This window comes from Thrips palmi, unplaced genomic scaffold (assembly GCF_012932325.1).
Source record: "Thrips palmi isolate BJ-2018 unplaced genomic scaffold, TpBJ-2018v1 HiC_scaffold_10, whole genome shotgun sequence".
Taxonomy (NCBI): Eukaryota; Metazoa; Arthropoda; class Insecta; order Thysanoptera; family Thripidae; genus Thrips; species Thrips palmi.
In genome coordinates, this window is record NW_023144621.1 from 1,370,798 (window position 1) to 1,382,858 (window position 12,061).

Consider the following 12,061-nt stretch of genomic DNA (forward strand, 5'->3'; position numbering starts at 1 on the left):
TGTAAAATTATGTGTTCAATGATGATTGTTGTAATGTGTTCGAATGTGCAAGATTTTTGGCGTATTTTCCACGCCACACGTGTTACCTTCTTTCAGGCCCCTATGTTGGCACCTTAATGTGAAATGTGTTCAAACACTGAAATTCGAAGGGTGAGGCATCTCACTAATTTTCTGCGATACAATAAGTTTCTCGATAAAAGGTCGTTCACGAATGTATCACCGAAAGAAAGGTCGTATATTAATGTATCACCAAAATTTCGGTGATACATTCGTGTACGAACTTTTTCTCGGTGATGCATTTTAGTACCGCCCTTTTCCTGTGAGACAGTTCTCTCACCCCGCAGAGAGTGTGGTGTACCACTTTGATTTTAACGTGTTTTTAACGTGTCAAGTTGCTAGCGCGTGGACTGGACTCGTTTCGGGCGAACTTCGGGTCATGACCGTAGTCCGTAGGCTGCTTCCCGGGTCGGAGCCAGAGTCATATTTTCGTCTTTACTTCGGCTTAATTTGGTTTCCGCATTGAGCCCGTTTGAAGCGCCAGCCGCCGCGGCAGCGTGAGTCAGGAGTCAAGCTGAGACACCCAGCCTCCAACAAGTCGCCCTGGCCCAGCGGCTTGCGGCACCGATTTCCGAGTCTCATGGTTCGTAGTTCGACGCTGCGTCGAAGCGCAGGCCGTGTTTACTTTTCGCCAGTGCGGTCGCTGGCCCCTCACCACCTCTTTTGCCGACCGGAGGCAGGCGGCGCTCAATCTCGTCTTTTTTTCGGCTCCTGCCGGGCTCGTACGAGTCTTCTTTTCGTCTTTTTTTCGCCTTCTTTTCGGCTTCCGCAAGCCTAAATCCAAACGCGATAGAGACAATTTCAAGACGAATAAGATAAGCTTGCGCAGCGTCTTTTTTTCGCCTGATCTCAACCTTTGTTTCGCCTCGTTTAGCCCTTGCGCGCGCCTTGAATGACCATTGCTCTCGCCTTCTACCGCGCTTTAAACGGGCTCAATGCGGAAACCAAATTAAGCCGAAGTAAAGACGAAAATATGACTCTGGCTCCGACCCGGGTTGCATTGACTTGTTCACGTTAGAAATCGAGTTGCGTCTTGGCGTCTTCTCCACGGACCTGCAGGGTGTATTATCTTGAAGTGGAGAACATTAAAGGTATGTTGGGACTGACGCTGATGGGTCTGTAACCTAGTGGGGCACTCTTTAGGAGTTTCAGCCCGGCAGGAGAGGCGAATCGAAAACTGATATCAGACGTAATTGGTTCGTCGGGAAATGTGCGCGGTAGGAACTGAACGTTCTGACTTCCGGTTTTCTTTTTCTTTCAACACACTAAATGTTTATGTACAAATTTGTACGTGGTGATGCATAATTTTAAACTTGTGTGCCGTCGTGCATAAAATTGTGCGTGAATTTGCATAAATTTATGCATTTTCACGCATAATATTACGCAAATTCCCCGCATGCACAAAATCGTGCAAGTGGCACGTACAAAATTCTACATAAACATTTAGTGTGAAAGCTAGAGCTTTCATAAAATTCCATGGTCGCAGAGTACGTTAAGGGGGCAGTAGCGTCATTTGCACGTATTTTGACGATTTTCGAACCTCCTGTTTAGACGTTAATATAAAGATAAGTATGAATGCCAGAGACAAACGGCAGGCGCCATTTTAAGGGGGGACCCTGGTGAAAAAATCGCCAAAATTCCAAAAAATGGTATTTTCAAAGTTCATAGATAAAAATATGTATAGAAGGTTTCAGATTCAACAGGTTGAACACCTTTAAGCTAAGTGGGTAGTTTCTTTATCATTTGGAAGGAAATAACATTGAGATCAGTTGTCGTTGGCTTCTACGCTCAACTTCACAGCTTTGCTCAGTCGACAAAAAATTTTGAAAGACTTCCTGCGTTCCTGGTTGACACCTACATGAGTCGTCTTGCATGGACTCTTTTCATTGATGACTTGTCTACAAATTTTAGTGACGGAATCTTGATATCAGCCCTACTTTTTTTTAATCACACCTAAAAGTTTGAAAAAAGGGAAAAAAACCACTTTTTTTTAATGTTAAAATTTGAAAACTCATATCTCAGGAAAGAAGTTGAATTTGAAAATTCCGTCACTAAAATCTCTTCTATACATCTTTAGGATAACCCAAAAAAATTTTCAAGACTCTCCGTCCCAATGAAAGGCGCAGGAAGATTGTTCCCCAACGCTCCAAAAAACACTAAAAAGCCACTTTTCTCAGAGACCGTTCAACATTTTGGATTGAATTTTGTTTTGGGAACTCACCATAATGAACCTAATAATTAAGCAAAGATTCAACTTGCTGGGATTATTTTGAAGCCTACTTGAAAGTTTCACCAGGGTCCCCCCTTAAAGAGGAAAGTTTTTACAACATTTTCAACATAAAATATTTTGTTTTACCATTGAATTAGGATGTTTTGTGTTCTATGCAAAAATGGTCTGCAAAATTACATGGTGTCACTGCGCGCACGATTGCAGCCAAAGTTTTTAACTTTTTACCAATCGGTAAAATGTATCTGAAAAAGCATGAAATTGCCCATAAAAAGACCCTTGGGTTTGGTCGATTGATGTGTTACATGCGAACAGGGTCAGGTTAATGTAGGTCCTTGCAAGGTACTTGAAAGAAGCTCTGCCTTGGGAGTTGAGGGTGAAGGATAGAGAAAATTTTGTATGACAGTTCCGTACGTTTCATAGAATCTCTCATTTCTGACTTTTCTGTTTGTTCTCCCGGGTCAGACACTGGTAGCAAAAAGTACGGAAGAAGTACAGAACGTGTCTGGTCAATTTTTTACCTGGACCGTCCGTACCTTGCTAACCACGGAAGTTCTGTACATGTTTTCCATACCAGTTGACATGAGATCCTTATGGAGACCACAGAGAACCAGTACGGAAGGTCCGTACCATTTCCGTACATTTTCCGTACCCAACCACCGCAAACCACGAATTTTTTTAAGCAGATGATTGTTAAATCAGTTAGCTTTGACTCTCGTCGCACAGAACCTTAAATAGTTCAATCAAAATTAACATTTTCGTCCAATAAACCATGCACGTGTTTGTCAAGAATTGCGATACACTAAAATTAACATTCTCGTCGACGGACCCCATGTTTGTACGACATTGGTGTTCATTCGGCCCTTTTCTCGGTTGCAGATTTCTTCATCGGACTCCTCGGTGACTTCATCCGCTTCATCACACTTTCAAAGACAATGGCTGGAAACACCTTTGATTGCGAAGTTTGCAGTAAAGTCTTTCAACACCAAAGCAGTCTCACAAGGCACATTCTAACCCATCGGGGAGTGAAGCTTTTCCATTGCTCATCCTGCACAAAGAAGTTCAGCGACAGTCAGAGTTTGGCCGCCCACCATCGAACGCACACTGGTGAAGAACCATTCAAGTGTGACAGTTGCAAGAAAACGTTCAGTGACTCCAGCAATCTTAGAAAGCATGTGAGGATTCATACGAAGGAAAAACCCTTTTCTTGCCAAACTTGCAAACGTAAGTTCAGCCAAGGAAGCAACCTGAAAAAACACGAGCGCACGCACACTGGGGAGAAGCCTTTTCAATGTTCAATTTGCAAGATGAAATTCAGCCAAAAAGGCAACATAAAGAAGCACCTTCGTACTCATTCACAGGAAGAGGTAGATAGTGAGGGTTATGATGACTAAGCTTCTTTACAATTAATTGTAAAATTAATGTAATTCATATTGTAAAGTTGTAAATTAAATAAGCTGAATAGTGTTCATACCCCCGTACCAGGGGTGGAAGTTGCTGTACATGTCTTACTTCTGTGTAAGATCGTGAAAATCGTAATTATTTTGTTAGAGATTTCTAGTTATGTGAATCCGCTCCTGTGTTTTAAGTGCGCTCAGGAAATTACCGCGGTGTTGAATAAGGTAGTCTTAAAAACCTGTAAGGTTAACACAAAACCTTTTCTGTTATTGTCTAGTGTAAATTGTTTTCATTTTGCAGTTTTTGTTCTTTTTGGCCGTACCTGTGTGAGCCCATTTGTGCGTCGTACCAAGTTTTATCTTAGTTCTTAAGTATTTATGTAATGTGAATTATATTGGTGAGAATTATCCCTGTAACGTGAGAGTTTCTTTCTTACCCTTTCGATGCCCGTTTACATTAAATTGGATCAAATAAGAAATGGGGAAACCATTCACATCAAAGGACTCGTCTCGACGAGACGAGCAAAATATTTCAATATACATGCATATGCTGACATGTGAGGGGTTAGGGAGCGCAATGAAGAAGAAACTGGCTGCCGAAAAATTCGAAAACATCAAAAGAAACGTGCCGTTTAGACACTTCTTGCTCCCGCCTCATACCGTCGGTGAAGCATTGTAATCGGGCTTCGATGTTTATGACAGGGTTGCCAAAAGTGTGGAACACACTTAGAATCCTTCAAAGAACTGCTTGTTGTAATACAAAGATTTTGTTTGCAATTTAACGGAAAAATCCTTTGTAGCCTACGAAGAACTTCTTCGCAGCATTACAAACAAAACTGTTCGTATTTCAAACGATTTCCTTCGTAGGCTGCGAAGCCTTCGTTTTCTTTGTATCACAACGAGCAGTTCTTTGTAGGAATTTATCTGTGAAAACCTTGAAACCCTAGAAAAGTCAGTTTTTTTCAAAACGGTCAGGGAAAACGAAAATTTCATATTTGTGGCAACCATGTATGATCAGTTAGGTGTTCTTTGTTGCAGTTCTACTGTCCCTGTTCGCTGCTACACCCATCAAACCTACCCGATCTGAGTTCTTCCGTCCGCAAGGAACTATTTTCCTAAGAGGATGAGTTTGGAGCCGCAGCGAAACTCTCTTCTCCCCGCGGCGGAAAAAGTGACGCAGTGGCTGTACCAAGGGACCACTCCACCGCCACGCCCGCGACAGTGTGCCAGGTTCGTTGGAACTTGAACGGGTTCACGAGACATTTGCAGTTTTTTTTTCAACCAACTTGACGGCATGTCAATATGGATAGTGCCACGTCGGTTCGAATACGATGTCAAACACGTGTGGACGTTGTTTCACGTTCCTACGAGTGTTTCATCAAATGTGAGAGGATTCAAACGAACGTGACCCAATTCACATGCAATTGTAAGTGACGTCACATTCGTTGACATCTTCTTTGTATCCACACTGAGAAAACCTCACAAACTGTTTTAGACCTTTCAAAGAAAAGCAACTTGTCATATCGAAGTACTTTGAGCATACATAAGCTCACAAAGAAAATAATTCGTAATTTACGAACTATTTCTTCGTATAACTAAGTAAATTTATTTGTACAATGTATGCTCAAAATACTTCGTAATGTATTAACCGTGCACAAAAAAAATAAAACCATGTGTGCGAAAGAAACTTCGCTCTCCGTAGAAGACTATGCTGTAACCCTGTGTTGCAGTCCTACTCGCGCTCCGTCGGGGTGGAGTCTGTCTCTGTCCGTGTCGCGAGCCAAGCGTGCCCTGGAGGAGGAGGGGCGGAGCCAAGCCGCCAAGGCCGCGAAGACCGATGCAGCGCAAGATCCGAAAGTGAAGGTATGTCAAAGCACCGTTAGAGCTGAAGCGAACTTCTACCAAGGACAAGGACGGATTCAGAAACGGGTTCAGTGAGGGGCGGCGCCCCATAGTGGGCCAAGACCGGTGGAGGCGGACAAAACTCCAGACGCGTTTTGAGCTCCAGAGTTGCTGAATGGGACTCGAACCGACCGTGTGACCCCACCAATGGATTGCTCTCCGAACGAGGAATCCATTGGTGGGTCCACACTTTCGGTTCTAGTCCTATTTGGCGCCCCCGTTCCCTCCCCCACTGGATCCGCCTCACAGTGGGCCAGAGACCAACTCTGGTGGCCTAAGCTCTAGACGCGCTTTGAGCTCCTAGTTTGAGGGAAGTAACTATGAATTTCGGCGTGATCAGTTTTTTTTTCATTCCAATTGAATTTTCTACAAATTTAAATGAATTCCAGTAAAATTTCCATGGAATTTCGGTATGAATTTAACTGCTGTGGGTAGTGAGGCATGCTCTTCAAGGGCGTCAACCACAATGTGCATGCAAGCACGCTCTGCAAGAGCATGCACTCTAAATGTCTTACGAAGAAATTTCCCATAATACGAAGGAAATGGCGCAAGCATAATGCGAAGGTGGTTTTTCTTCGTATTATGAAGGTTTTTCTTCGTATCTTACAATGAAAAAGCTAAAAAGATTCGTATTACGAAGGAATATTGCTTCGTATTATGCTTGCGCCGAATTCACTGTAACATACGAATAACATAGGTCAAATTTCATTGTAAGACATTTAGAGTGTGCTTGGAAAAGCCTCCTATCAACGAAGAGGCACGCTATTCATCCTGGTGCGCGCTTTGAAGCATGCTGCTCCACCGTGAGGCGTGCTTTGTGGTTGACACCCTGGGGGAGCATTAGGGTGGAGCGATGGGTCAAAAATCGACAATTCCTTCACAGAAATGGGACCTTGAGGATACTGTAAGACCAGTGCCAAAGCAGTTTTGGCCGGGGCCGCCCCCTTCTTGCCCATCAGAGGCCTCAAAAATGGGTCTGAACGTCTAAAATGACACTTTTACGACCATAACATTGGAACCAGGGACCAATTTGACATGCCCTATCTCGCTTTTGGTGCGGAATATACGTCAGAATGATGTGAATTTTTTGGAGAGCTGTCGGACAAGGTCCTTGGCCGGGGCAAAGGCCGTTTTTGTCAAAAAGCGGCGTGAACATCGTCGTTTTTCATGTTTTTCGAGATCTGTGCGGTGTGTTTTGCCGTTTAAGACGATCCATCGATCCATCTTTAAAGACCCATTCTGATTGCATCCAATTAACTCTGGAAGTAAACTGAGTGGAATCGGAAATGGCCCAGATCGCGCCGGAGGTGGACACGTTTCGGTCAAAATACGTAAGGGCCGTTTTCGACATTTCGTCTTCATGCACACTTCCGGCGCGATCATGGCCTGGACCTGTTCGATTGTTTCTAGGACCCGGCTCTTCCTAATTTCGAACCTAGCATTAAGGCCAGGGAAGGTGAAAGAGTAATCATCGGCTGGTCACAGGGATCGCTGACGAGAAAAACGGTCGAAACGTGGCCAAAAAAAGCGAAATTGGGCGATTTCTGCACGTTACAAGCAGAAACGGACCTTAAAACGCAGTCTGGCCAAAAAAAGATGGAAACTTTTTTGTTTGCCTTAAGAAACCGAACAAAATGACAGCTGGGGTTTGAAGATCAGAGGAAAATTGCGGGCTCACAGCTCGACAGGTTTTTCTTCATATTGAAAAACAAAGACATGCTTGCCCTTAGATGGTAGGCAAATTGATTTGCACAGCTCCATTTCACGTGATCGGGTTGTTTTGGGATAGGGTAAGATAAAAAAGTAGACAAGGACCGATCTCAGCCGTCCGAAAAAAAGTAATCTCAAAATAGTAACCGACATATGTTTTTTTGAGTGAAAATCGCTAGTAGAATACTGAAGACGAAGTCTGAAAAAAAATTGGTGGATATGTAATTTGTTTGCCGTCGAAAACAGAACATTTTGCCGTCTCGATCTTGAAACTCTAATGAAAATTGTAATTCTCATGACAAGTTTCGTGATTTAAATGGATAAAAAATATCTTTTTTGCATTTGAGCCGGTATTCAAAATCGTCTCAGGACAAAACGCCAAAAATAAGGGTAGTTATTTTTCGGTTCAGAATCGATTTCTGAGCGGATTTGGACAGTCGGAAAAACTTCGATTTCTTTGGGCCAGCCTACCGCGGGCCGCGCTGGACCAAATGGCCCGCCGGGCTCGAGTTGGAGACCCCTGTTGTAAAGTTTTCAGAGTGTGGTATTAAAAGAATCGGCAGACGAAGAATGCAGCAGTTTATTCGGCTCGAGTCTCCGCCAAACTTAATTTTTGGCTCGAGTGCTCCCACGGCCCACGTGGAGGTTGGGCTTGCCGCTTTACTTGCCGCCAGTCCTGGGCCGGCCGCCCTGTGTGCCCCGTCCGCTGCTCATGTGGTGCAGTGGGCTCTTGAAGCGCTGGTCGGGGGGCCATTGCAGACTCGGGAAAGCCGCCCTGCCCACGCTTGGGGGGCTTTCGGGCCGCTTGCCACAGGCGGGCTTAAGGCAGCCTCCCGGTGTCGGGCTTGGCGCGCAAAGGCACACCTGTGTCAGATTATGATCAACAAATCAGCGGCGCGCTTTGCAAAACCGAGGTTCTCAGGAAAGAGCAGAGTGTGCACTCAAAAGTATGTACCGAGTAATCATCTTTATGCTACAAAAAGTCTGCAACACAGACTTTCTTTTTTAGAAGTCACGGTGCAGTTGTACAAAACAATTCTCTAGTAATCACTGAGAATGAATGGGTCACCACCATCACCCTTTAAATGGGTGATGCAACTTCGTTGCCCAATTTTTGGTAACGAAAAATTTATCACCCGAAATTTGGTAACGGGCGTTAGGTTCCCCAAATTTGGGTAACGCCGTCGACGATGCCGTGAGGTCCCCGATAGACGTCCTTCCGGGGCCACCACGATGACCGGAGGCCTCAACGCTACATTGGATCATCGTGGTGGCCCCGGAAGAACGTCATCGGGGACCTCACGGCCTCGCCGACGACGTTACCCAAATTTGGGTGACGATTTTATGACTGCCCAAAATTTGGTCACCGCTGGCTCGTTACCCAAATTTGAGCGACGATGCGTGCGTCATTCAATATCAGGGAGGTGGTGGTGACTCTTTCATTCTCAGTGATGCTAAGCCGTCTGCACTACAAATCCAAAGGTTAGACTTCTCGCCACTCCGGACGCGAAAAATAAAGTATCGCCAAGTTTAGGTCAGAGAAGACAGTCTCGCCAAAATTTGGTCAGACAAAAACGTCTCGCCACAAAATGGTCAGACTGAAAAGTCTCCCCGCAAAATGGCGAGACTGAAACTAAGCAGTCTATTTGTTGATATTTATTGATTTTTAACGTAAATGTATGCACTGCAATTTGGATGGAAAGACTTCACGCCAAAATATGGCGAGACATTAAAGTCTCGCCAAGATTTGGTCAGACCTGAAAGTCTCGCCAAAATTTGGTCAGACAAAAAAGTCTCGCCACAAAACGGTCATACACAAAAGTCTGACCACAAAATGGCGAGACTTTTGTGCCTGACCACGGCCTTTAGGCCGTAACCGTCCGGCGCATTACGGCCTGTAGGTAGCGGTCAGACACAAAAGTCTCGCCATTTTGGGGTCAGACTTTTGTGTATGACCGTTTTGTGGCGAGACTTTTTTGTCTGACCAAATTTTGGCGAGACTTTCAGGTCTGACCAAATCTTGGCGAGACTTATATGTCTTGCCTCTGGAGTGGCGAGAAGTCTGACCTTTGGATTTGTAGTGTGGGTAATATACAAGAAATAAGCAGCCTGTGTACGAAGTAATATGGGGGTCTTGCCTCTGGAGTGGCGAGAAGTCTGACCTTTGGATTTGTAGTGTGGGTAATATACAAGAAATAAGCAGCCTGTGTACGAAGTAATATGGGGGTTGATGACCCCTCGACAGAGCGTTCTACCTGACATTGGGGACTCACCACCAGCGAGGCTAGAAACACCAACAGGGAGCTGATACTGGAGGGTCTCATGTTGAAAACGGTATGACGACGGCTCCATCCTTCGGTGTCTCTTATACCACAAGAACACCTGCATCGGGGGCATGTGGGCCACGTCGCATGTGCACTCACGATAAACGTGACACCCAGCAGACTGATACTGACATCCCAGTGTAGGTGGGACAGAGACAGGGCGACGAAACGACTCCCGGAATGGGTCTGTGGAACTCCCATTCTAGGAACGTGACGTCACGTTTAAACGAACGCCACAAAAAGTCACGTTCAACTATGGTCCTTGGACTAAGTTTTTCAGCATAGTCAGTCACCCCGTCTATCATCCTTATTTACTAAGCTGCGGCTGTTTTAAAAATAGTCTGGTTTGGCCCACAACTGATTTTTGGAACCAATTGTGGGTCAGCATTGTAGGAAGCTCAAATTTCGATATGATTTGCTTCAATACAACAGGATTTCACTTTTGAATTTATTTTTCGGAATTGTGAAAACTGCAGGATCTCACTGAGAATGAAAGAGTCACCACCATCGCCCTTTCATTGGGTAACGCACGCACTGTTGCCCAAATTTGGGTGACGAGCCCGCGGTGACCAAATTTTGGGCAGTCAAAAAATCGTCGCCCAAATTTGGGCAACGCCGTCGGCGACGCCGTAAGGTCCCCGTTGACTCTCTTCCGGGGCCACCACGATGACCCAATGTGGCGTTGAGGCCTCCGGTCATCGTGGTGGCCCCGGAAGGACGCCATCGGGAACCTCACGGTGTCGCCGACGGCGTTACCCAAATTTGGGCGACCAAACGCCTGTTACCAAATTTCGGGTGATGAATTTTTCGTCACCAAAATTTGGGCAACGAAGTTGCATCACCCATTTAAAGGGTGATGGTAGTGACCAATTCATTCTCAGTGCTATAGCACCATGAATCAATTGTGGGTCATATCAAGTGTGGGCCATTTCGTCTTTTTGCTTGTAAATTGACCGCTTTTGCAAGACATTTTCTTATTTTCACTAACTAAAGGCCCCTGGTTCTTAATAAACCAAGCAGGCACGTTTTTCACTCAAAGAGGAAAAGTACATAAACAGGCTGATTGCACTGTGAGACAGATGTGACTTAAACGTCCTGGGATTGGAGACGAAACTTTTATAGTGCATATTCTAGGGCCGCCGGCGTGGTAGACAATCCAACACCACACCCTGTCATCGTGAGGTATTGCTACAGTATATTATCTCAGTCAGAATATTCAGTCTGTAGGGATTGATTTGACTCGTTATAACAGGGCTGGACTAGCCTCGGGTGCCTAGCCTGCAGTTGCAGAGCGGTCCCCTTCCGGGCGCTTTGTAAGCCCTGCAATGCGCCGCCCCCTCCCCAACAAAAAAAGTCTTGGCGGACGGGAAGTAAGAGCTAACGTTGTCATTCGGGGCTGTAACATAACCTTCGTATCGTAGAACTAAATGTGACGGGGCAGAAAAATGGAATTTACTGTGATACATCAGTCAGAAGCGCAGAAACAAAGAAAATATAAGAAAAACTACCGTGAAATTCGTCTAAAGTAACGGGTCTGACATGGTAGCGAACACTATAGTTTGCCATCACCCGCGCACCATGGCATCGAATGATTTCGGCTGTACTATGGTAAATTTTTGTTCCCTGACCTATTATGAACTTAAATCAGCAAGGGCGTCCCGTTTTACCTTGTAATAGCTTCACGGTGGCAATTTGAAAAACACGATTTTTCGCCTCGTTGGATGGGCGCTTTTTTCACGACTTTTTGAAGGGCCTTCCTTCGAAGCCTGATACGAGCCGTTACAGCCGTCGCTCGGACATACACGCTATTTGGGGAGACAAAGAAAGGTTGCAGGAAGGTCTACCGCGAAATTCAAATCGATTCAATCTCCACAGGGTCTGCGGTGACCCGTCGAAAAAAATGACCCACAATTGATTCGTGACCCACAATTGATTTTTTACCTTAACTCATGGCTGGTTCACATCCAAGTGAATGTGATACAAGGCTCAAGAGAACGCAGTGGCGGATCCAGAGGTGGCCTATGGAGGGGGGACAAAGCTGCACTTTTTGCCTACTAACTTTTAGGTGGCTATCTAGGGGCCATTGCCGCCGCCCCCCCTCCCAGAAAAAAAAATTCCAATGCTAATCGCATTGCACGGTGTTCCCGTTTCCATAACGGGTTGAAAATCGAGGAAAACATGACAAGACAACCGCAGCCTTTGAGAGCATGCCAAACAATCCAACCTCAGCAACAATGGAGGGGCAGTTTCAATGGGCGCCTGTTCGTTCTTTCAGCCTCGCGATTTTCGAAAGGGCGCAGACGGGAAGCATATTGGTGCCAACCCACGAAAATTAATTTGATGCGTCGTTTCTGCTACGAACTTTTTAGTAGTGACAGACTTTAAACATGTTCCAACGTTGAGACACCGTGCAATGTGTTAGCATTAGCATTTTCAAATTTCAC

The 12,061-nt window shown here is 45.2% G+C and overlaps 2 protein-coding genes across 22 annotated transcripts in view; both read left to right on the forward strand.

Moving 5' to 3' along the window:
• The window catches only part of LOC117651134, a 47,732-nt gene that overhangs the window by 7,737 nt on the left and 27,934 nt on the right, over positions 1-12,061 (forward strand). For all 21 annotated transcript variants that reach the window (XM_034395026.1, XM_034395002.1, XM_034394957.1 and 18 more), the window contains 2 exons: positions 4,720-4,911; positions 5,412-5,544. In XM_034395026.1, coding sequence (XP_034250917.1) covers positions 4,805-4,911; positions 5,412-5,544 — 240 coding nt within the window. In that variant the 5' untranslated portion in view covers positions 4,720-4,804. The remainder of the gene's footprint in view (positions 1-4,719; positions 4,912-5,411; positions 5,545-12,061) is intronic.
• Positions 1,063-4,641, forward strand: LOC117651980 (protein krueppel-like). Its single transcript, XM_034396609.1, has 2 exons — positions 1,063-1,148; positions 3,164-4,641. Exon 2 carries the CDS (start codon positions 3,220-3,222, stop codon positions 3,676-3,678), a length of 459 nt encoding a protein of 152 aa, XP_034252500.1. The 5' UTR covers positions 1,063-1,148; positions 3,164-3,219; the 3' UTR covers positions 3,679-4,641.